Source organism: Mesoplodon mirus (genome assembly GCF_964341445.2).
Source record: "Mesoplodon mirus genome assembly, chromosome: 3".
Lineage (NCBI taxonomy): Eukaryota > Metazoa > Chordata > Mammalia > Artiodactyla > Ziphiidae > Mesoplodon > Mesoplodon mirus.
The window spans coordinates 78,513,478-78,540,671 of NC_138978.1; the positions used below are offsets into that span (position 1 = coordinate 78,513,478).

The 27,194-nt window shown below is 34.0% G+C and overlaps 1 protein-coding gene across 2 annotated transcripts in view; it reads right to left on the minus strand.

Annotated features, from left to right (window-relative positions):
* The window catches only part of SYDE2 (synapse defective Rho GTPase homolog 2), a 38,124-nt gene that overhangs the window by 2,572 nt on the left and 8,358 nt on the right, over positions 1–27,194 (minus strand). Inside the window, exons 2-7 of one of the 2 annotated variants that reach the window (XM_082614272.1) lie at positions 24,018–24,713; positions 17,957–19,059; positions 14,176–14,302; positions 7,507–7,688; positions 4,557–4,788; positions 123–170 (exon numbers count right to left, since the gene is read on the minus strand). In XM_082614272.1, the coding sequence (XP_082470398.1) occupies positions 160–170; positions 4,557–4,788; positions 7,507–7,688; positions 14,176–14,302; positions 17,957–19,059; positions 24,018–24,713 (2,351 nt within the window). In that variant the 3' untranslated portion in view covers positions 123–159. The remainder of the gene's footprint in view (positions 1–122; positions 171–4,556; positions 4,789–7,506; positions 7,689–14,175; positions 14,303–17,956; positions 19,060–24,017; positions 24,714–27,194) is intronic. The other variant, XM_082614271.1, reaches the window with a different exon arrangement.

Here is a 27,194-nt window from a genome sequence, read left to right on the forward strand (position 1 = left end):
CTAAAAGTTCTAACCTTTGTGTTTTTTTGCAATTCTATTAGCAGCAGTGTCATAATTTACTTTAAGCAGCCCAAATTTCACTTTGATAAAATGAACGAAATCTAGACTTGTCCACTTGTTACCTGAGCTTGATTATACAGCATTAGCTACTAAGAGTCTTCATTTATTGCCTGAAAATAGTACAGATATTTTATTTTCCCACTCTGGTTAGGAATCTAACAATCTCAAATAACATTCCTCATATTAAGACTATTTCTTCTATTAGTATGCATTGCACTGGCCAAATATATTACCATGGAGACACACATTATTTCACAACAAACCAAGGCTTTACAGCTTATTCTTTTGTGTGTATTGAACAAAACACTTGTCGAATGGACTTAATTTAAATGTTGAGGCACGGTTATTAAAAACTGCCCATAGGGCTTCCCTGGTGGCGCAGTGGTTGAGAGTCTGCCTGCCAATGCAGGGGACACGGGTTCGTGCCCCGGTCCGGGAAGATCCCATATGCCGCAGAGCGGCTGGGCCCGTGAGCCATGGCCGCTGAGCCTGCGCGTCCGGAGCCTGTGCTCCGCAACGGGAGAGGCCACAACAGTGAGAGGCCCGCGTACCGCAAAAAAACAAAAACAAAAAAAAAAAAAAAAAAAAAAAAAAAACTGCCCATAATACCTTTCTCTTTCTGCTTGTTTATTCTCCATTAATACTCCCTTCACTAAGATAAGGGGAACATATAATCAGCGAAAACGCACTAACTTTACACTCTCCAACATCTAATAAATACTTGTTTCCTACTGTATAAAATAATTGAAGAATAATACAAACATGTATATGGTTCTAGTTTTCCAGACATACAGTGATTTTATAACATTTTCAGAGATTGCATAATTTTTTTAACTTATTTTATTAAAATACTTGATAACTTTGTATAGGTATGTCTTTAACATTTTTGCTTATCTGCATTTTTATGATGGTTATTACAGATCATTATAACAGCTAAAAGCTCTTGATCTAAAAGTTTCTAGAAAATAAAGGTCTGATAATTACTTTAACTTGATATTTAATAACAATATTAATATGGAATGTCCTATGCCATTAACTGATGTAATTACAGAATTGATATCTGAATTTTTCCACTGTTTAATTATTCATATTCCTTCCTCTGTTGAAACTGCTTATCTCCTCTAAATCTCCTTGCTTTCCTCCCTTCATTTTCTGTGCTTTTCCTGTTCTTCTTAGTACTTAAGTGTCATGCCTATTGTTTTTGCCAACCCATTACAGTATTCTGCTAACCTTGAGGTCATCTGGTTTGTGATCCAACCAAAGTAAAACATTTTTGATTCTGTGTTAAGCTTGTCTTATTTTGTCTGCATTTTCCGACATTCACCTGCAAAACCCACATTCATTTTACTGTCAGGTGCTTAAAGTTGTTTAACCAAGTTCCTATCCAAACATTATTTTTGTATATTTTCTTGGAAAATATTTAAGAAACCAATTATAATATTTTATATCTTTTAGACTAAAACTTCAATTGCTACAAAATCAACTTTACTAGCTTTTTAAACTACTGATGGTGAAATGGTTTCCTATTAAATATGTAGATAAAATGGCTAATTTTAACCCCAAAAGAAAAGTTCTGGTTTTCCTAGCACTGTTGACTACTCACCTTCAACAGGATAAAATGAACATGCAGTCTATAAATTTGCTGAAAATTTTTCCAAACATAATGATAATTACTAAGAAACTTTATTTTCTTATCTTGTTTTCTTCCAATAGATTTATATTTTTAGTCACCACTTTATTAGCTTTTTACAGTATAATTACCTTGTTTAACACAATATATTGGGTGTCTAGTTAGTGCCAAGTATTCTGTTAGGACCTGGAAATATAAGGGTAAGCAAAATATAGTCCCTGACCTCATGAAGCTTAGTTTAGTGAGAAAAATGAAACAAAAAGAATTAGGGAAAGTTGATAGCTTTTCCAAAAGAAAAAAGAAAAGAAAGCCCTATCCCAAATCTATTCATCATAAAATATGTGATACACCAAACAGCTGGTCTAAGAGTTACACACTCTCTAAAGCTATTTCCCCATCTATAAAGTGAAAGTGTAGCCTATTATTAATTTCCAATACTCTTAAAACAGCAACCCTATTTTTAAAAAGCAACTACTTTGTAAAAACCCAGTACATAAGAAAGATGAAAAGAAGACTGTTTTGCTCAAAAGGGAAATACGTTTCCATTTTGCTCCCTCACCTGTTGCCAATCTGGCCTCAAGGCTGCTTCTAAAGAACTTAGGGCTTTGGCAGAAGACAATCTGAAAAGCAACTGGCAGGCTGACTTTTACCTTCCAGTACCAATATGCCAGAGTTCTAACTGATCACTTTGAATGAAGACAGATTTTTTAAGTAGAAAGCTCAAAGCAAATTATATTCTTGCCCAAAATTTTAAAATAACACAAAACAAAATAAAAAGTTAAGGAAGTAAAAAGGCAGGTGGGCAGGAAAGGGTGGAACTGATTCTTTTTACCTCTGGAGTAGGGGAAGTTCCAAAAAGAAAAATAAGTAGGATACAGATAGCAAGGGAGCTAAAACCTTCCACTGAATGCATAGAGATGAGCATTCACCAAGTTAATATGGTGTGGCCCAGTCTCTACATCACCATCAGTTTTCTCAGGCTCAGTAAGTGCACTATATCTACTTGATTTCTGCCTCTTGAATCCAAAAGCAAGTGATGTTTGAGGGCAAAACTAACTGCTGTTTCCTCTTATCTTTCTGCCCTGTTCTGTCCTTTGTTTGAGGCATTATAACTAAAGAAAAGTAACAGGTTATAGACGATGGGGCAGTTATTTTTAAATCCAATCACACAAACCTTTGGAATACGGAACTGTACATTAGGAGACAGTTGCTTAAGGTTGTCATTGAAATACTGTACAGTGAATCTCAAATCTGAACCTGCCTTTTTTCTACAACATACAAGTTAAGTTTTTGCTCCTAAACCCAAGACTAAGATGACTATTACAAAACAATGAAATGATATTAACCACTGATACAGAATTAATGATAAAGAACTCAGGTACTGATAGTAAACTTAGTATCTCCAGGCAAACAAATTTTCATTTGTGATTAGAATAAGATGGCTCCTTTCCCAATTCCTCATGTTCATTAAAATTAAAGCAGTTCTAGGAAAAGCTAAGCAACACACATTTAAAACTTGAACCTGAGTGATTTCTTTTGTTGGGCACCAAGTGCAGAAATCAGACCAATTAACCAGAGCATCTTCATTCAGGACTTTTAAATAATAAATAACACATACTAACTCAGGTAAAATATAAATTAGAAATGATTTTTTAAGCCTATGTTTAAAAGAAAGCAAAAATATTAACTCTACAAATTTAAAAGTTGAAAATTTTTATTAGCTTAATTTTTAATTCATTTTTAAAATTAATTAGATTTTTAAAAAGACTAAATCAAGCAATCCTTTGTACTTTGGTCTATTCTTCTCATATACATTAATAAAAGAGTAACAAAGAACAGTTACTGAGGGCTAACTTTATGCTAAACTCTCTGCTCATTTCCTTAGATGCTTTATCTCAATCTTCACAAAAACCCTGAGGTAGGCACTATTTATAGAGAAGCAAACTGAGGCCTAGGAAAACTAAAGTGTTTGCCTGAGTCCACACTGCTGGTGAGTGCCACAGTCAGATCTGAATCTAAGCCTGACTCCAGGGTCCAAGCACTTCTACCACTGTGCACTACACTAAGCATCTAAGTACTTTCACACTTGGTACTATGCATGGTAGGGGAGGGAAGCAGGGGCTACTACCATGTAAGAAATTTTTGGAACCTAAATACAGGATCCCTTATAAGACATCTAACTAAATACACACTCCTTTTAGCTCTGAAACTACATAAGAGATGTATTAGAAAAATAACTGTCAGCCTTTCGTTATTGAGTAGAATGGGGATGGATAAGAAAGATGGAAAGATTGCAGATAATTGTCAGCTCAAGGCTGGATAACTTGAAGAATGACCATGAATACAGTATAGACATCAGGAGGAAGAACTGATTTAAGGAGAAAAATGAATTCTGCTTTATATCAGTTGAAATAAAAACAAGAAGGGTAAAGAAATTAATATTTTACTGAGTACCTATTATGTGCTAAGAGCTGTGCTGAGCACGTTACACACATAATTCTTTATTTAATCCTCCTATAAATTCTATAAACATATTACTAATCCACATGACAAAAGATGATACAGAGGTTCTATGATGTTAAAGAACTTGTCTAAGGTCAGACTGCTAATAAGTGACACAACCAGGATTCAAATCCAGAGCTGACCAAATCCAAAATGTATACATTGATCTCTATGTCTACAATAGTATCAGCAAAAGCAGAAAATTTAAATTGAGAAATCTAAAGGGCAGGTGTCAATTCATAACTATTTTAAAAAGCAAAATCTAGAAAAGATTTTCTTCAATCATACATGGGCATATTTAATGATTAGCTAATTCAAACACCCTATCGTTGAAAGAGAAAAATACTTCCATAGAATCATTTACCTGGCCAGAGTTGAAGTAAGTAATGAAGAACTTCAATATGTTTTTTAAAATCCAAAGCACTTGCAAGTTCTTCTGAATCAGTAAAGACTCTGTTGTTATGGGTGGAAGTCTCTTGCCTCTGACTTAATAATACGGGTCCAAAGCACACAGCCAAATTCTGGCAAGTCATCTTATTCACATCACGATAAGAAGCCACCAATTTCAAATGATCCAACAACATCATTAGGGTTGCCTAAATTGAATTAAATTAAATTTCACTTAACACAGTCACACAGGGGCAAATTCAAGGACACAATTTATAGCAGAAAATATAGACGGGCATACTGTCACTTTTTAAAAGGTTGTTTCAAAGATTTGCTTGTAAGTTGGATGCTTGGAACTTGAAATATATTTTCTTATAGAAATGTTACACAGGGCCCTTAGGTTTCAATGACATAATCTGATTCATTAAATGGTTAAAATATACATTCTATAAAGTGCCCATGAATGCATTCCAAATTTCAGCTGGAGTCCCTGGGAAAATATACCATCAACTTTTTCCTCTCTTCCCTCCTCTAAAAAGATAACAGCAAAGGCTGCAATGGAAAGGGAATTAGGGTGAGAATGTTCATTTTTAAGTTCAAATAAATCCTGTAGTCATAAGTAGGGACCAACATCCTAAAATCTGGGGAGCCAACCATGGCCAGGTTCTATCGTGATCCAGTTAGGAAAAAGGCCAATACGTTTCTTAGCTAATAAATATTTTAAGTAGACAAACCATGGAAAAGGGAAGAATAGTATAATTAGAAATAAAAAAAAATTGATTGAAAAATATTTTTTTAAATCCTTGAAAAAACTAGTAAGGGGAGTTTGTTCAAGAAGTTAGAATGGTTATTTAGGTTTAAGCAGTTATGGAAAGGAATGATGTTTTTTGATATACTAGCATATGATCAATCATTTAACAAATAAAATAAGTGTGTAATATCTTCTTCACAATTGTGTTGAAGAAATAAATGCCAACTATAATATGTAACTTTTTTAAATTATTAAAGAAAGAAAAAAAATCAAAATGACATTTCTGGAGTCAAACTGACAGCTGGATTTGATGATTAGAAGGTAATTAGTAACCTTGGCAAGAACAGGTCCACAGAGGTGGAGCAGGAAGCCAGATGACAGTATTCTGAGTAGTAAATGAGTGGTGAAGAAGTGATAACCACCAGAATAAACATTTGCTCAATGTTTGGCTGTGAAGGGAAGGAATGAGGGGAAAATTGGATCTAGGGTAGACTAGATTGATATTTTGAAATCAAAATGGTCTAGAGTAGACTAGACTGATATTTTGAAATCAAAATCAGTCACACATTGATTAATACAGTTAACACACACACACACACACAACTGGCTAAATACATTAGGTTCAATCTCAATAGCAAGCCAAGAAACACAACCTAAAATAAGAAATCTTTTTTTTGTCTACGAAATAAGATCAGCCAAAAAATGTAACTGTTGTGTCCCTTTTGAAAAGTAATATGAAAAATGTATTAAGAGCCTCAAAATGTTCACATTATTTAAATCAGCAATTCCACTCTGAAATTCTATTCCAAATAAGTAATTCTAACTGAAAAGAAATCTGTGGACAAACATATACAAAAAAGGTTCAAACCCTAAATATTACACAAAACAGAATGGTGATAAATTGTCAAATCCACTCAATGGAATATTATGCAGCCTTTTTAGAAAGAATAGTAACAGCATGAACTTTAAGGCCAGAAAGACCTAAATTCATATGACAGACTACAACACTCAAAAAAGCTGTATACTCTTGGGCAAGTGATTTACATTCCCTGACACTCAAATCTTCACTTATAAGTAAAATGACACGTATAACTTTACCTTATATTGGTGAAGGGATATTTCTACCCCACACCCCACCCTTCTGCTTCTGTCTACCTTTGTAGCTGCTCCCCTCCCCCACCCAAAGGAGCAGTAATTGCTAATATAACCAGACAGAGTACAGCCCATTCAGATGACTACAATCAACTAGTGAATGAAGGTATTGGGCTTAAAACATTTCTACCCACTCACTCTTGGACTTTCTGTTCTCATATGATAAGAAATATAGGGACTTCCCTGGTGGTCCAGTGGCTGAGACTCCGTGCTCCCAATGCAGGGATTCCGGGTTCGATCCCTGGTCAAGGGACTAGATCCCACATGCCGCAATGAAGACCCCACACAGTCAAATAAATAAATAAATATTTTTTAAAAAGAAAGAAATATAGGCAAAGCCGGCCTCATCTGGATAAGCCTGGCCACATTTCTTTCCCTTATTTTCCCTTTTGTTCTAAGGAACAAGAGCTAAAGTTAGGCTAAAACTAGTTCTGCAGACCCAGTCATCCTATCTCTCCTGCAGGCATACCTGAAGATACTGGTCCCAAGATTCAGATTGTGGGGAGGGGGCAAATGGAAAGAGACAAGGAGGAAGGAAATGGTGGTGGTGAGGGCTGTTTAAGTCTTGAGGCTAAGCCATGTACACCAATCAGGTACCATATTTTTAAAATACTAAAAGGAACTCCACCAAAATGTTAATTATTGTTGCCTTTAGATATTGATAATTATAGTTTCCATTCTTCTTTTCTATATCTTCCTAAATTTTCTATAATAAACATATATCAGTTTAATAATAACAATACTCTTTTAAAACTTATAGGGAGTATTCATGCCTAGGCTAAAATCATATACAGAAAAGATAAAATTATTTTCTAGATTTATTCTGTTTAAGAAGCAGTTTCTAGATTTATGCTGTTTAAGTAGCCTTTGGCAAAGGCAGAGCTAAAACTCATGAGTGCTACAAATGTCAAATATCTAAAAAATTATTTGTAGCTCTGGAGCTAAGTATACAATTCATTAGCTGGCTTCCAGAAAGAATGCATACCAATTGTGCTTACCTTCAATGCATACCAACTGTGCTTACCTTCTCAACGTCAGGCAGACAATCCAGCAGGTCAACAGTGTACTTAGAATCACTTGGATCATTCTCACAACCATTTGATGACATTTTCAAAGGATTTTTTGCCATTGCATCTAATACAGCCTCATAAAGCTGCTTTGTTATCAGAGGAGAAGGAAGTTCTCTTAAATAATCCTTAAGAACACCTTCAGAAAACAAACCAGAGACAGATGGCAATTAGTCTTTAGAGTGAAATAAAAAACTGTGGTGAATTTTTTTTCAACGAATTATTACAGCGAACTTTTAACATTCTGAAAACAATAAAAACAACAATGTAAAAAGAAGTATTATAACAATAGCAATTTTTATCCTTAGAAATTGCTTCACTAATTGATTTGTTTTGAAACCATGCTAATAATGTACACACATAATAGCCAATTATCATACATATTAGGCTTGTTCATAAAGTAAATCCCTTATAAAAAGCTCCTCTAAGTGCATGTAAAAGAAAATAAGGCATACTAATATTAATTGTAAATTATTCCAATTATGTGAATTTTTAATTTCTAGGCTTTTCATAAGCCCTTGCAAATAAGTGAGCTATATAAATATATTTCCTCTTTAATACAGAAGATATGGCTTAAACATACATACTGGACAGTCTGGATAATCTCTAATGCTATACTATGGAAGGAAAAACTCATTCCTAAAACCAAACAAATGAAACCAAAAGCCAAGAATAGAAAACATCAGACTTGTCACTATAGTAAGAATGAGGCTAAGTCAATTTCAAACACACCACAAGTAGTTATGAACTAAGAGATGATATACCTATAGTAGAGGAAACAGGAAAGAGTAATTAATGGTTGTTACATATAAGGAAGGTAGGTGAGATACTAGCTAAAGGCTAGAATGTGATCACAAGGAAAACTAGAAGACATTGCTGGCACCAAAAACCTTAATAGAGACAATATTGATTTAGAAAATGCTCTCAGCTTAGCCGAGAACTTAGTTTGAGAGCTTAATTTGAATTTAAACGTGATCATAAAGGAAGTTTCCCATCTAATAAATCTTTTAAATTTGATAGACCATGGTTCATTAGTTTCTTATGCATCCTTCCAGTATTTGCTTATGCAAATATATTACTATTTGTTCCCCTTTATTACATAAAAGATAGCATATATGTCGTGTTCTGTTTCTTTTTCATTTAACATCACATCCTTGCCATATTTTCAGTACACAGAGATTTTCTTCAAACATTTTTACAGCCACATCACAGTATTCCAATGTATGGATGTCCCATAATTTGATCTAGTCAATTGCAACAGACAGCTACTTAGGTTCTTTCTAATCTTTTGTTATTTCAAAACATGCTACATTGAATAACCTGCACATCATTACTTTGTATGTATGCAAGTATGCTGGCAGGACGAATTCCCAAAACAGGACCGCTGGGTCAAAAATACTTTTGTCATTTTGAGGGAAAAGGAGGTGTAAGGATATTTCCTAGGTCTGGGGCTTCAGCATCTAGGTGAATAACTGTGCTATTACTTGAAATAGGGGAAAAAGGAGGAAAACCATGTTTTAGGGTACAGGAAGGAGTTTCATTTTGAACGTATTAAGCTTAAGGTATCTATGGGACATTCAAGCCTACTGGATATAAAAATCTGAGGCTCAGGAAAGAGATGGCTGGAGACACAGATCTGAGAATGATCAACTTAAAGATGATAACTGGAAACTTGGGAATGACTGAGATTATCAGGGCAGCATACAGCATGATATGAGAAGGCCTAGTGATAAGAGAAGGCCGTGAAGAACATCAGTAGGAAGAATGGCTAAAGGAGTATGAGTGGTAAGAAGAGGCAGCATGGGGGTGGGGGTGAGACAGGCAAATATGCTGCAAGGAAGTCAAGGAAATAATGTTTCAAGAAAGAGTTTAAGGTATCAGTTGATACCCAATAAGAGTTAGGTTAGATAACAAGAGTGTTCTGGATTGGTCATTTGTATGTTAAAATCATTCAGGATGATGGCAGGACTCCAGTTGGAAATCTAAACATAGGCGAGGTATCAAAGTCTTCACTGAATAAATGGGAATGCCCAAGAGTTCTGTAGGTGATGTTAAATACAAAAGGCAGAGGTGGTGCAAGACTATGCCATGAGCCTCCAAAAAGCCTTATTCCTTCATTAAGCATAAGTTCCTACTCAATAGTAAAAAGGTAATAACCTGGAAATAGCACTGAGGAGCCAAGAGAATATTGACCAAACTTTTTCTTTCTTTTTTTAAAATTTATTTATTTTATTTATTTATTTTTGGCTGCGTTGGGTCTTCATTGCTGCGCGCAGGCTTTCTCTAGTTGCGGCAAGCGGGGGCTACTCCTTGTTGCAGTGCGCGGGTTTCTCATTGTGGTGGCTTCTCTTGTTGCAGAGCACAGGCTCTAGGCGCATGGGCTTAACAGCTGTGGCTCGTGGGCCCCAGAGCGCAGGCTCAGTAGTTGTGGCGCATGGGCCCAGGTGCTCTGCAGCATGTGGGATCTTCCTGGACCAGAGCTCGAACCCATGTCCCCCGCATTGGCAGGTGGATTCTCAACCACTGTGCCACCAGGGAAGCCCCAAACTTTTTCTTCGATATATACAAAGAGATACAACATATATAAAGTGCTTGGCATATAATAATAATCAATACATGTTAGACATACAGTGATGATAATGATAAAGCATTTTGTACACAGTACGCATGCAACAATTGTTTATTCACATTTCTTAACTTATATCATGTGATCTTTACTACTATCATTAGTTTCCTACAATGAATTGCAACATTCAGTGTAAAGAGCATTGAGTTACAATTAGAAAGTGAAAATGCAATTTTCTGTAGCTGCCAAATAAAGACACTACTAACCCTTTAGGGCATAATTTTTTTTAAAGGTTCCATAGTTGTTCCTTGACAAAGCAAGACTTGTTAGTTCTTATAAAATTCAATATGCCCTGGAAGCTTGAGACTTGCCCTGTAATGCAATTATATTAAATCAAAACCTAAAAGATCTCCAAAAAAGATAACTTTATACCTTAGTGAAACATATATTTCAAATATCATTATCCTTTATATGATTAATATGCTAAACAACCATTAATATAAATGGAATTTTAAATTAACCCAAGTTCAAGATTACTTACTTCACTATAATTTGAGGGCAAATAAGAGAGAATTATTATAACAAATATTAAGCACTTAAAGTATGCTCAACGAACATTATGTTTAATGAAGTAAAAATTATAGTTGCTTTTCTATAAGCAGACAAACGTCACAGGAAAAATAATCAAAATATTTTATAAAATGAAACAGAGAGAAGGTATTCATAGTGCATTGTAACATATATGATATGACTACTCATCAGTCTAGAAATTAGCTATATGGCCTTATCCCAAAAACTTAGTGATAGGCAGGAGCATCTTAAAGCCATATTGCCTTCTTAACATCTTTCAAACACTTTGGGACATAAAAACCGTAAGATAATAAATTTGTGGTGACAATCTTTAATGTTACAGGAGCTACTTAAAAAAGACTTGGGAAGAATTTCTGATGAAGTTTATTTAATGCAACACAGTAAATCTTTTATCATGTACTTGAAGCAGGCAATTATTGATAAATAAAGAGCTGGTTCTAGTTACATCTCTTAAGCTGCCCTGTAATAGTTAGATACTATGAAACCATATGCCTCTCACCCTCATTCAGGCACAGGACCAACTACACAGAGAAATTCTACTCATCCCCATGGTGGGATATACGTATAACCACACTAAAAAAAAGTCATTCTAATCTCTAAAACTACTTCTTCTCAGAGGCTGGTTTGAAGTACCTATATTTTATTAATTCTCAATCACAAAATTTACCCTGTTCTCTCTGTCTAAAACTCTAATAACACTAAATAAATAATATTGACTTTTCTAATTTCTTCTCTTGTACTATGAATAGATTTTATACCTTAAATTTTGCACCTGACTGAAAAAAATCTGGTTTGTCTGGAGCACTTCATTCTGTATTCCAGACAAACCAACTACTAAGAATGCATTAAACTGTGAGTAAACTCTATCATTCACTCCATTAATATCTCTTCTTTTAGACCTACTGAACTGTTAATTATATTTTAAAGTTTACTTGAAATGTGAGTTCACATGGAACAAACACAGGAGGCAACACTATTACTGGCCAGTTCCCCAAATCAACAATACCCTTTATTTTGAGCCACGATGAGCTCTTGTGTATATTTTATTGAAATTCCAATGATATTTCTCAGACAAACCTTAAGTCATTCCATTGGCTTTTTATCAAGAAAGAAAACAGCTCTAGGTTCTTCTGAAAAACAGGTTTACTGAAATGGAATATACAAAGAATAAAGCCAAGAAATACCCAATTCATAAATTATATAAACTCTCAATCTTAGAAAAGAGTGCTTCTATAAATGTTTCATTGGCCTATTGTCATACCTTCTGCATATGTTGCAAATTTCCAACTAAGGACCTTCTCTTATAACAAATAATCAATTCAAACCACATCACTTCATCTTTTTAAATTATACACATTTGACATAATTTTTATCTCCAAGACAAGGCTTCAACCAAGACAAAATCTCCTTTTATTTAGTTATAGAGTGTAATTTTCTGAGAATTGCTATTTATAAAATTTTTCTTTAATAAATTCATAAAATGAGTCCTTTGCTGATTTTGTTAATTACACATTATTAAGGGAAAAAAATCTACTTTTTTGTAGAAATGACCCATTTTTTAGTAGAAATAATATGCCTTCTTCCTTTATAAAATAAAAGTAACCATTATTTCTGGTTTGCTAAAACTTAAGAGAAAGAAAAAGTGCTTTAGTTTGCTCCCTCTTAGAATTAAAATGCTTGGGATCAAAGTTTTAGTTATCCAAGAATATAATATTAAATATTCTATGAAATACAGTCATTCAGAGTTCAGAGATTGGGAAGCTCAATTATTTGGAAAGCCTCAATCCTAACAGTTAGCTTTAAGGATTTCAACTAATAAAAATCTCTTGAATATGTGCAAGTTGAACCTTCCTCAAATTCTCACCTAGAAAATTGTGTGTAAAATAAGAAAGCAAATTAGAAGAGAAAAACAAACACTATTTCAGCAAGAAAAAAAAAAACAGTAGTTGACAGTAGAGAGAAGAGAAAGACTATCAAAATACTTAGATCATCTAGAAATACATACCAAAGCATCTGTAGGTGAAAGGATGTGATAGCTGAGATATGGTTCAAAATAATCCAAGTTTGGGGAGAATCAAATGAGGGGTATATAAATGAGACAGGTTTGGTCATGTGTTGATTATGGAAGCCAGGTGATGAATAAAGAAGGTTTATCATAGTATTCTCTCTACTTGTGTATATGCTTGAAAACTTTGCTAATAAAAAGTAAAACAACAACAAAAAACAAACATGGAATTATAAGCCAATAGACCTTGAATATCGATTAGTTATGAAAAATCTCCTAATGGCCAAATTCAAAGGCCTTTTTTCTGTTCTCATTTTATAGGATCTCTCAGAATGACAGTGCATCACACCTTTCCTTAACAAGTCTTTTGCTTCCCATACTTTCTGACTCCTTTCCTCTCAATCTCTTTAGCTGTTTCTTCTTTCTTTGCCTGCCTCCAAAGTTTGGAGATCCTCAAAGTTCTTGTCTTTTCAAACTCTATAGACAACTGCAAGGCGTTAATTACAACTAGTGCCAATGACCATCAAATTGCCGTTTCCTACCCCCACCAGTCGGGGTATTAGAAGTGTATGTACAGTGCTATACACTGGATTGCATTCATCACCTGGGTAAACAGCAGATCCCTCACATTCTACTTACATCCTCTCCTTAGCTGTAGGAGATATATCCTTGATATAGCCACTGAGATCTCCTACTAGTACATCAAATTCAATATATAAGTTTGAAAAAGAAACCCAATTCATAATCTTTTTCTACATTTCTCCACCAAAAGCAGTAGCTTTCCTCTCAGCTTTCTTATTTCTGCTAATGGAACCCAATCAACCAGGTGTCAAAGTCAGGATTGTCTGGACCCTCCCTTTCTTCAAATACTTTCAATTCTATTTCTTCCTGCTGTTGCTGCTGCTGCCAGATGCCATCCAATCTCATTACCTCCTTGCTGAGACTATTGCCAAGGCTTCCTAACTGGTTTTCCTTCCTTTTGTATCTTCTAATTTCAGTCCATCACACAGACTTGCCAGGTAAATATTCCTGAAGACTATCTCTAAAGATTTCACTCCCCTGCTCAAAAATCATTGATGGATCCCCTCTGCCTAGTAAATAAATCTAAATTCTCTAACCAGATAGTCAATGCCCCTTATATTATGTCAGTTCCAGTCAAACTGAACTCTGATGACACTTTATTTATCCCTCTATGAAGAAAAGGTACCCTTTTCCTTCTGTTAGCTACTACAGTTAATTTAATGAAGGTCTCTTCCTCCCAACACTTGTTGGCTGTTTGAGGACAGGGACCATATCTTGGTATCTCCCCACAGAAAACAACACAGTAGTGTTTGTAAAAGAAGGAAAATAAGACTGCAGAATAAAACCAAATTAAATTTAGGCTACAAAATACTATTTCAATTCTCTTTCCTGCTGATGTAGTATTTCCAGAATGTGTACATAAAAATAACATCTATTTATTACCTGTTATTACATTTATATCTGGGTATTGGCTTTCACACAGACCAACAGCTTTGCTATCCCTCTCAAAAGCCTCTCGAAGTTCTTTCTTGACTGCTGCCGAGCCACATAATCGGTACAGGCCTACTACCTAGAAATAAAATTATGGCCACATTATGGTAAATTGGATAAAGAGAAAATATTATACTGCAGTATGTATAAATCACATGAACTTGGCAATCTAATATGTTCTGATGGCATTTAATTAAAAATATCTCAAACATAGCTTTTGAAATCTCACCATAGACTATACTGATTATAGTTATAGTTATATAGTTTAATAAAAAATTATATTCTTTCCTTTAAATTTGAACAATATACTGTGATTTCTGTAATGCTGGCTATCATATCTTAAGCAAAGATACAATCCCTACCCTTTAGTTTTACATGCTCAAACAATATCTCCATGCCCCAAGATGTTGCCCTTTCACATCTTTTGCTCTACACTGAAGTAATACAGCACAGCAGTTAAACTAGGGTTTTGGATTCATAAAGCCCCACACTATCACTCCTTGCTTGGTGAATTTGAGCAAGTTACTTAATCTCTTTAAAACTCGGTTTATTTATTCAAAAAAAGTATATTTTTGAAATAAGGGTCCAGTATACTATTTGTGTAAAGTTATCTTAAAAAAAAATAAGTCTCTGAGGAAGAAATAAAAATAAATCTAGGATTTTTTAACTTATCAAATTAATTGATTATAAAGCAATGAAGGAAATTCAATTAAAATAATATATTAAAGGTAAAATAAAACTTCTAGTTCAAAATGTATATAAGATGCAAAGACACCACTCACTCTCCCCCAACCTACATTAAAAAGATTTGTTTTTTAAACCTGTTAGTTCAGTATAAATTCACTAAGAGGAAATCAACAAGGTATCTTAAAGAGAAAACATGCCTGATTAAGCAATTGGAGTTTTTTAAAAGGATAAACCTTCAAGAAAATTGAGGAAAGCAGTTGTCACCTATACTTCCACATCAAAGACTATTTAGGAAGTTTAATCACCTTGAATTGAAAGAAGTTACAGATAAAGAAATTATTTCAAGACAGAAATAAAGTGAAAACACACAGTGCAATCCCCAAGGATTTGAACTAGGAATCACTTTTAAATGCTAAAAATGACCTAGAGGAAGAATGCAAATGAAATTTCTCAGTTAACTTATGACAACCTCTTCTGAGTTTTTAAATAACTGATAGAATACACTACAGAAAGTGGGTCTTAATATAGGAAAGCATCAGTAATGGATACTTGGAAATGTTATCCAAAATACTTGCAATGACAAGCATTAAGTATTAATTGAAAGATAGTAAAGAACCTACAACTATTTCTAAGAGAAGGTAATTCAAGGTGCTGCTGCATTCAAAAGAATCAACATGATATGGGAAATCGAGGAAGGTACTGGAAAGAAAATTCAAATTTCCTGTTTTTATCCACATTCATGGTACATTCACATCATCACAAGAAAGAAAAGTAGAACGGTAGATGATCCAGACAATGAAACTAAAATATTAAACAGGATCAAAGGAAATGCTACCACATGAGAAGAAACTAACTTGAGTACAGCCCTTCTGGTGTAAGCACACTTAAGTGTCACAAAATTTCATAAGGATGTATCCTCTTAAACTTGAGAAAGAGATGAACCTAGAACAAATTAAAGAAAGCAATACTTCAATAGCAAGTAATAAATTAATGGAACATGTTATCCCCAAAGCTGCAATTACAAATATAGTTTTAAAGGTGAATAAAAGAAGGAAGAGCTAATCTAGGTATGTCAGGAAGGGATATTTTAGAATATATCCCTACCTTCAGAGGCTGACTTCTTGAATCAAACACAAAAGTACATGCTTGATGCCTCTATTGAGGACAGAATCTGAACCGGATGGACCATGAGGATGATTTCTCTACTAATTTTTCCTATTGGAAGCAGGAGACAGGTGGTAGTAGCCTTCAAAGTATTTCGAAGAAATCACAAACCATTTTTTGTTTGACTATCAAAACCTGATGTTCATTGTAAAAAAACAAGAATAATTACTGACTAGAGAGGTAAACAAAATTTAAGCAGTACGCTGCTCTGTAAACTGCAGGCACAATCAGCCTCTTTCTGTGCATGTGTTGGGGTGCAACAGGGAGAAGCAAAAGAGACAAAACAAGAAAAGGTGTTGAAAAAGTACAGCTCCAAACATACAACTGTAAAATTTTTTTACTTTTTTTTCACAGGAAATAATTCTTTATTAAAATAAATCTTTCTAAACTTTAAGTATAGAAATAAAAAGCATTGTTAAAAATATTTTCTTGGTATTTAAAATCAGTTATTACAGTCTTATATACTTGCTTTTTATAAAATATTTTCAGAAAATAGACTGTAAAAGTACAGTGCTATTTGAGTTACTTATTTTAATATACAATTGTAAAAGTTTCTGTTTAAATAATTAGCTTTAAAGTCTGCCTAATCTCTGGCCTCCCTACATGCTGCATGGAAAAAAAAAAAAAATACAGGAAAAACAGAGGACCTTAAGAAAAAAGTAACTGGACCAAAAGTTGGATTGGAAACTGAAGGCCTCACTTCTACCCAGACAACGTAAACTTGACTTGATAGAATCACATATCTGAAAAGAGGTTTCAAAAATTCAAATGTCCTACCTCTTGGCTTCAGGAAGCTACTGCATCTATTTTTATTTAATATAAGCAAAAAAGACCCACAGAGATTAAGTGACTTGCCCAACATCACACAGCCAATAATGGATGAGAAACCAGAATCCAAGTCTCTTGTACCTTTATACAAAACTCCACTAACTTATGCAATTTCTATCATTTCCATGTTAAATTCAAGGTAGATTATTTTAAGCTTGCTTCTACATTCTTATAAAGAAATCATATTTCAGATTTTGTGGTATTTATCCTCGATATTTTTTAATGAATGTTATAAATTCTGATAGCACTAAAGCAAAATACTTCAGAACATAATGATGCTTAGGCTTATTTTGTATTGCAAAAAATTAGTATAAATAATTACTTATACCTCAGATTAATATCCTCAGTGATACACTGTTTCTCATTGTCATAGTCTACATGTATAAATGAAAATAAAGATAAGGTCTACTAACTAGTTAACATTTACATATCTTGTTACAAATAACACCAGGTTTTTTGTTTGTTCTAATGAACTGCTTTTACCTTCTTTAAAAGGAAAAGAGAATGAGATATGCTTTTATTAGTAGGACCTCTCCTTATCCTCCATGCTATCCCAAAGGTAAGACATGGATAAGCTTATGCTTTCCAAAGAGTGGAACTGAGGGAGAACAGGGAATAAGGGCAGGGAGTTAATTTTAGGAGTGAAACAGGGTTATAATATTCACTGTCGAACTCTACCAAAAGAATGTCAAAACATTCAGAAACATTCCTTAAATGAATTAGGCTTAGCCTATGTTATCAGCTCTGGCTTTTCCTAGGAATGCCATTGTAAAGCAATTTTCATCTCTAGGTATAAGACCATGCAGCTCAGCATCACAACATAAATTATGGAACCATCTAGCATGCTTTCAATCACTGACAACATAGGTTAAGGCATAAATTACATCCTAAACAGTAATGGAATAAAAATAAAGAATCGGAATGAGAAAAAGTCTAAATTGGATTTTTTTTAACTTACCTTGAACTTCTTCCCCCAAGACTTACTATAAATAAATTTAATTATTACTCAAATAGATAGATAAGGGGGCAGTAGAGAAACACAGTAAAATAATACCTGACAGCCTCTCTTTTCAATTTCCATAATACATTTCTGAATCAGGAGTGGTACCATCAAGCCTATATTTTCTTTCTCTACAACTTTTCGAATATCAACACCAAATATTACTGGTTCTCGATTTATATCTAGTCCATGAAGTGAATTCTCCCACTGTTCCAAAAGAGTCACTTTCACATAAATAAGACCTCTAGGTTCAAGTTTGACAGCCAACTGATGTGTCTTTGTCACTCTGAATAAGGTGGGAAGAACAACAGTTCCATGACAACACACTCGATTTTTTCTTGGAGTGGGTTCCCAACTGAATACTACTAATTTCAAATGCTGTGCATTTTCAATTTCTATGTTGAAAGTGTGATCCATGTCTAAAAACGTTGTCCGACATGTGAGCAAAGCTGTTCTGGCTTTGTTTACTGAATCTACCTGAATTGCACAAAAGACATCTTTTGAATCTATCCGAGGTGATTTTAAATCCTCAGCACCATAGAAATGCACACTCATGAGCCCAGATATGTACTGAGGACACTTAGGTTGATCAGAAAAGCTATAATGTCTAAAAGCATCAATGTCTATTTCATTCTTGCTGCAACTATTTGGAATTATTTCTTTTCCTTTTGCAAATTTGTTTTCACATCCATGTTTGCTAGATTTAGCTATAAGTTCAGGAGAATCTCCATCACTGAGGTAACCACTTTTGCAGGAATACTTAGAACTCACAGAGGTTTTCTTCTGGTAGCTGTGCTGAGAAGACACACTAGTATCAAGATGGTACCGGCTTATAACATTCCTCTTAGCAGCTGTGGTTGTGCTCCCAGAAGGTAGAATAACAGCATGATGAATTTCTTGACAGTTACACTTAGACAAGGAAGGAGTATTATCCGGACTGTTTCCATAATTCAAGGTTCCTTTAACACTCAGTTTCCGGCTAAATTCTGGCAACCTTTTCATTCTCATGGAAAGTTTCCTCACAGTTCGTGGAGATTTTATTTTATCTGGGAAAGACCAATGAATTGAACTGCCTCTTTTCACAGGGCTAGGGCTTGGAGAAGATGGTCCTGTAACTCCCAAATCAGGCTTATTTGTAGCAGCTACTATCCCAGGACCTTGAAAATAAAAGACATTATAAGGTGAAATGTTTTGATTCCTACTTTTATTTTTACTTTATAAAACACCAACTTAACAAGCTCTCACATGGACAGAAATTCTTCCCTGTCTCATCTTAAGGGTGAGATTTAGTCAAAAGTTTAGATGAATCTCCATTACCATGTTCAAGCAGAATATCAGATCTACAAATGGCTTACGGTGGAAAGAAATATCTCCCTCTCCATCTGCCCTTCTATTTTGACTCTTTGGAGGAAAGGTAATATAGGTTCCTTTTAAATCTTTCCCACTGCAGTATACTTCAGTGAGCATGTGTTTATAACTGTAAACAGTGGATATCAGAGAAAACTAGGAAAGCTTCCTATTTTAATATGTTCATGTTAACATATTAAAACATTAATTTCAACATGTTTCCTATTTTAATATGTTTATTTATAAATTCTACCTAATATAAGAATGATTCCTCTATATTTACAATTATCTAAAAACTAAATTTCATCACATAGCATTCCTGGTTAAAAAAAAAAGTTAAAAACCAAACAAGTGTAAAATTTTGACAACTAAGAGCCAACTTAGTTGGCTCTAAAATTCTATTAGAATATATCACCAAAGATTATATAGAATGAACTCTAGTTAATCAAGAATAACTGAATAATGAATATCATAAACCTAACTGAATAATTTTTAAAACTGTATAGACATTTTCTTTCTTATATTATCTGTATGCAATAATTCCATAGAACTTCAAAAGCAAAATTAGGGCGTTTCTTTGCAATTTTAATATATTAAATGACAGTACAGAGATAAAATATGTTTTCTTATAATTTTCAATTTTCATAAAAAGTAAAGTGTTAAAATTCTTTCGAATTCTTCTCCAGACAAAAATAGTTTTATTTTTTCCTAAATGTCAAAATTATTCAGGTTTACAATAAAACGTTTTTTAAAAATTCAAAAAAGTACAAATAAAGTAAATAATAGCCCACATTGCCAAGAGATTAACCACTGTAAAACCGCACTACCAGGAGATTAACCATGGTAATTATTGTGGTGAAAATAATATTAAAAGTAGTTTCTATTGTTATTATTAAATTATTAATATTTAATTATTATTAAAAATAATACCAGCAAACATTTACTGAGCTAGACAAAGTGTGAAAAATTAATTTAATAATTAGTATGAGCAGACCCTCATTTAACTCTCATAATAACCTTAAGAGTTAAGATACCATTACCACCCCATTCTCCAGGTAAGGAACCTCATGCATGAGCTAATTTGTCTAAGATCACAAAGCTGGTAAGTGGAAGAATCAGGACTCAAACCTAAACACAGGCTTTCAGAATCTATGCTCTAAAATACTACGCTTTCAGTCTCTCCATCCTTTTAAACAATTTTCTGTCCATAAATATAAATCAAACTGATTTTCAGATACCTTTTCTCAACTATTATTAAGAAGTTATAGTATTCCATTTAACCTTAAACTTTCAATCCCCCCCCAAAAAAAAGAATGTAAAGACTAATCAATTTCATTTAAAAATCTGAACCTGTTCCTAGCAAGTTTTCAAATTAATAGAACAAAGTGAAAATAACTTCTAAAACTCTGTTGGTATTATCCCAATTATTTAAAATTTAAATTAACTGTTCATACTTTAATTATTCCGTATAAAGATCCTTAATGACCCTAATATCAGAGGTTACTCTATGTAATACTACATTTGACAATTAAAATGAGAAAAAAGTGTTTATTCATTTCAAAAATCAGTAGATTAAATGACCTTTCTTTAAAGTATTAATATAGTATTCTCCCTCCACCCTTCAATGTGTCCTATCGACAAAGTAGTTTCTTTGTAGAGAAAGGACTATTTTAAGTATGCCTGCTGGGCTTTTCTGGTAAGCAACTAATAAGAAATGGAGTGTTTGATAAACTAGACAAAGCGTTCCCTTGTACTGTAAATTGTAGTACAATTCTACTGGTTTCCTGATCTAAAACATTCTATAGTCGTCAGAGTCCTACTGTAGTCTACAATCTATTTTGTCATGGCCTAAAAAACTACCCAGTATATGAAATTGCTCTAGGTTTTATTAAATCAGTAAAGAGTTAATCTAACATACTGACTTTTTAACATATTATGCATTAAATATTTCCTACTGAAGTCCTTACCTAATTATTAAAATGAAATACCGTATTTGTTAGCAATTTCTACTGCAGACAAGACTGAATTTATTTTTTTAAATGCTTTGTTTTTATAAAATCCAAGAGCTGAAATATGAACAATCACTTAAAATTAAACCAAAATTATACTAACCAAATCTCAGATTAGCTATAGCTTGTAAGGGGAAAACATAAAATGAAAATCTTTAAATATAAATTTATGAACCAGGCTAGAATCATTTGAAACTGGCACACTCCTTCAGCATCTAGAACAGTAACTGGCACATAGCAGAAACTCAGTGTTTATTGAATAAATGAATTAACCAATTGTTAATTGCCTATAAATTGGTAAACCTTTCAGGAAATACAATATAGAAATTACCTATAATAGTTACCAGCTAAAAAGACCAAGTAAAGATACTAGTAATCAATCCTAATGAAGCAAAATAGATCATGATAAAGATCACTGCAACAGTAGTGGAAAGAGTCTATTAACACCCAACATTAAGGAACCAGTCAAACAGATTAGGGCACATCAACTCAATTAAATACTTTAAAAGTAGGGGAACAATCATAAGATTAATCTACATGTAACAATACAAAATATAGATAACAAGTGAAATTAGCAAAAACCAAAAATAGTCCACTATGTCAGCAGCTAGGTAAAAGATACATATACAACCAGAGGTTAACAGGCAAAAAACAAGTCACAATTGTGTTAGGATGATCATAAAATTGTCATTCATATTAAAAATACTTAAACTTTCCTATTTCTTAATCAAAAAATAATTTTGAAATTCAACCATTCTCTTTGCCTATTTCTCAACAGATTTCTGCCAATGTTGCTAAAGAAAACATACAAATGACCTTTCTGATCAAACTAAAGCAAAAAGATAACATATAAACGAACTGTCCAAATACTTCCTTTGGTCAACTTAGGAACGTGCTTGTTGTAATAATATACTTAAGAGATGAATAACAGTAAGAAAGGAGACATAATTGGCAGCCCTACTGTACTTTCAAATTTGGGTGGTTTTTGTTTTTTTTGGTAATGTCTGTCAGTCTTTACAGATTCACAATTTGCCACAAACATAAAATACACTTAAAGTGTATATCACTTTACAGACACTAGCTCTCTAATGTTGCTCTTATAATTATGCCCTCTTGCCTTTTCTGCACCATTCCAGACCCATCACTATCTGTCTGCCCTACTCCTGCAAGCCTTCCTCATCACTCCATCCTGATCACAACCTCTGCTCCAAACTATTATTTTATAGACTATTTATTCCTCTTCCCATCCATATTACAAAAGAAACACACATTCGCTCTGGAAAATCAGTCTACAATTAGAAATGCACACACACAATTTTAATCCCAACACAGGGGGTAAGGGTGGGTCAAGCATTAACAGTTCCAGGACAGCTTTTCATTGTTTCTTTCAAAATTGACATCATACAGTTCACACTCTTTTTTAACTCACTTTTTTTCTTATCAATATAACATTTACTCCTTCTCCTCATACCCCTGAGAAAAGGATCGAAATGCAAGTAGATTACTTGTAAAGTACAAAAAGATCAGCAAGAAAGTGAGAAAATTCAGGAGAAAATTCAAGGTGAATTATCAAGCCTGCTACCACTATGGGCACCTGGAGCTTAACTTCATGAGAAAACTCTGGGAAACAATATAGAATTATCCCACCCAAGTGTGGAGGGAGCTGGGGTAGGCCTATACCAACTCCTGTGAGTCACTAGTTGAGGGGTACTCCCAGGATGTCCTGCAGGAGACTCCCTAACACTTCGGAAGGAGTCCTCAAGTAGAGATGCAGATACTCATTTTTGGAAGTAGGTCGTCTCCATTTAAATAAGTAAGAAAACCCAAGGGATATGGACAAGTACTAACAGCATCTGCTATACCCCACATCTTCGACTACTCTGTATCATTTGAAATTTTATAAATTAAAATGACTCAATATTATATAGAACTGCTTTCTATTCAACATTTAATAATTGCAACTAAAAGTGCTTAGGTAGTGTTTTCCTAGGTAGTGCGTCTGGGACTAAATTTAAAAAGAAGCACATCAGAAATCAAGGCAATCAAGGAAAAATAACACTATTAGGTTGAACTATATGAAATGCCAGGTTTTTGTTTCTGGTTTTTTTTTCAGACCAAAAACTGTTAAATATTGGCAGTTTCATATGGTTCAACCTAATACATATCAAACTTCAGTTATTTCCTTTCTGGGTTCCATATCTATTGTAGCACCTATTTGCAAGATCTTTACTTCTACCTCGCCTTTCTTTTTCTCTTCTTCCTTTCCTTTGTTTCTGAGGAAATGTAAGCACAAAAGTGAAAACTAATGACTGCTAGTATACCGAATATACAATTTTTCATTTGTGGTCAGACCAGGAGTGAATGAATGAATGAATAAATAAATGAATGAAGCAAAACAAGACATACATGAAGAATATATCTCTTCCAGTCCCTGTGACTCCATTCTTTCAACTAATAGAAAAGTAATTACTGCCTCAAAGGATAGACATACTAAAACCACACCATACACACTAAAAGTTGGTGTAAGACTACCCCAGCTCCTTCACCCCTTACAAAACCAAGTCTGTAATAGGAATAATTAAACCACCATGTATATAAAAATGTTTATAAACCTTTTTCAGTTTTCTTTATTTTCATGAAAATACACTCACTTTGTAAGGAAAAGTACATAGCTACAATAGACATCTATATTTAGTTTTAGATACTGCCAAAGAATTGAAAAATGGAAGAAGAAAAGGCAGATATATGATCATATTTACCTGCAAAAGGAGATTTCAACATGGGACTCTCCTCTACTATTATACCTTCTTGTGCCTTGTGTCCATGCCTTTGCTTGTACTGCTGCACAAACTCTGTGGAATAGATGGAATCTATAGGATTTATTTCATTTGACTGTGTGGTCTGAACATCGCCTGTGTGTTCAGAAGAGCACAGCAAGTCTTCAGTGTGCTGCTCTTCTTTCATTAGGTCACTACCAGATAATACTCTCAAACCAACATCAGGAAACTTCAGAACAGCAGAGTCTGCCTCCCCAAAACTCAAGGCATTTGATATACCAAAGTCATCATCCTCAGGAATGGGGTTGTACCATATTTCTCCTTCATCATCTGCATCATTTTCCTCATTAAAGTCTAATGAACAGTCTCTTGATAATGAAGAATTTGTAGCAGTACACACCATATACGTACAATATTCTTCAGATGATTTGAGGAAAGGTCGTGACAGCTGCAGTTTAGGTAGAGAAACAGGTGAGATGGATAAATGACTTATATCTTGGCATTTCTTATTTTCATCTTCCAAATTAAAAGATCTCAGAGTACTCTGATATAGCCAATTGCGTTTCTTTGACACAGTGATGCTATTAAGTGGCTTATGACCCCTGAAGCCAATATTATCCTTCAGATCTTCAAGTTCTCTTCTCTTCACTGAAGATTCATAGACATTTTCAAATAAGTCTGTTTCAAAGAAAAAAGAAGGCAGAATATAATGCCTCGCATACCAAGAAAGGCATGTCACTTAAGACCAGTTATTAAAATACTATTTTTAGGGGCTTCCCTGGTGGTGCAGTGGTTAAGAATCCACCTGTCAATGCAGGGGACGCAGGTTCGAGCCCTGGTCCGGGAAGATCTCACATGCCACGGAGCAACTAAGCCCGTGCACCACAACTACTGAGCCTGCACTCTAGAGCCCGCAAGCCACAACTACTGAGCCCGCGTGCCACATCTATTGAAGTCCACGCGCCTAGAGCCTGTGATCTGTAACAAGAGAAGCCATGACAATGAGAAGCTCCTACACCACAACGAAGAGTAGTCCCCCTCACCGCAACTAGAGAAACCTGCGTGCAGCAACGAAAACCCAAAGCAGCCAAAAATAAAAATGAATAAATTTATTTAAAATATATATATATACTATTTTTAAAAAGATAAAAAGAAAGAAAAGTAATATTAATCACATTAGAGACAAAAATTGAACAAGAAAAATTTTGGATTTTCCACCTAAACATGATTTCTATTATTTAGATATCAGACTACTAGTATAGATATCATAAAAATTCTAAGAAAAAGGATAAACAAACTCTGAGACTGCCTTTATAAATATCATAGGGCTAAAAAAGCTTTACCCTAAGCAAAACATGCTTTATAAAAAGCTTGTACAGAATGCTTTATACACAGTATGCCTTTAATTAATATTTGAGTAATTTTAAACTCACTGCTACAAGGACTTTGGAAAACACAAGTAAGACTACTACATTTTCATACAAAGATTAACTTTGAATAAATCTTTCAAAACAATTGTGTCTTACTTATTACTGAATGTCTTACTGATTATTAAAATTTCAAAATAACATCTGTTTCCTAACCATATAGTGCAGTAGCAACTTATGCAGTTTAAGTTCTAAATATCTAAGGCAAAAATAAAAATAAAAGTCCCTAAGGAGGCCCTTGATTAGGACCAGGTATCCTGTCTCACAATAAGCACAACACAGCTATGTTACTGACAGGCACAAACTTAAGCAGCAAGAATACAAGAATGAACAAAATAGCCCCTGCTCTTAAGGAATTCATAGCCCAATGGAGGGTGTCAAATACTTAGATATGTGTATGTATTAATATAATGTGATAAGACTCTAAAAATGTGTATGTAACATTAATTCCATATAAACGGGAAAATTTTTTTGCACTTCCAAAGAGTTACATAAAGCTGGCTTCAATGACAGTCAATAAGCTAAATAAATATATATCATAAACTAACTCAATACACATAGATAATTAAAACAAAACCACATTTCTAATTTTAAGATCATGTCTGATTTGTAAATTATGGTCTATGCTACTTTGAGTGTGTACTTGGTTGATTTATTTTAGTATTACAGCAAGTAAAATATAATAGTCCAGTAACAGAGAGTGATAAAAACACATTAAACTCTGAGAAGCTTAATAACAACCAAAAAATTAGGCTCATGCATACTAAAGGTTTTCAGGAATCTCCCTTCTACTGAAAAAAAATCATTTAAAAATGTAAATTTGTCCTTTTTATAACCCTAAATACCTAATCAAGCAGATTAATTTAAAAATAAAACAAAACCTTAAACACAAACTGGGTTTCAAGTTCAATAGTTCCAGAGGCAGGAATAGAGGAATAGACTAAGAATCAGAAGGGAAGGAATCTCTCATGAATGTCTACTGTGCCAGATATTTATTTACTCAAGAAATATTTATTGGGTGCCTATTATGTGGCAGGAACAAGAGATAAAGCAGTAAGAAAGCCCTTAACCTCCTTTAACCTCCACAACAGTTCTGAGACAGGTAGGATTATTTCCATGAGCCTCAAACATATGTGGAATATGGCCAAGGTGCTAGCCATAGAATTCAAATTTAAGCCTGTCTAACCTTAAAATCCTTGCTCTCACCTGTCTCCCCTACACCATGCTACCCACTAAAAGTAGGAAAGTAGGTGTCCCTCTTGAGCCTTATGATAATATCCACCAAGTTAACTTTATAGGGTGGCTCCTGGGATTAAGTAAGATAATGTTTGAAATACTTTGAAAACTACTCAGAAAAGTCAAGTAACTTGCCTGAGATCACCTGTTGGTAAATGGAAGAGGCAGCACTCAAAACAAACTCTTCTGACTCCAAAGTTTGTAGGAGTACATCTGGGTTACTAGCTAAAGGATACCCACCTCCACTCTCCAGGATTTAACATGCAAACATGTAACAGATAGTCAATAAATATCTTGAATTGATTTGATTTAATTTAACTAATGAAACCTGAAGATTCAAGAGTCTTTCTATGGTTCTGTCTTCTTTACACTTAAAATTAAGAACTGTCCTGGACATGTATCCAGAAAAGGCAAAAACTCTAATTCAAAAAGACACCTGCACCCCAATGTTCATAGCAGCACTATTTACAATAGCCAAGATATGGAAGCAACCTAA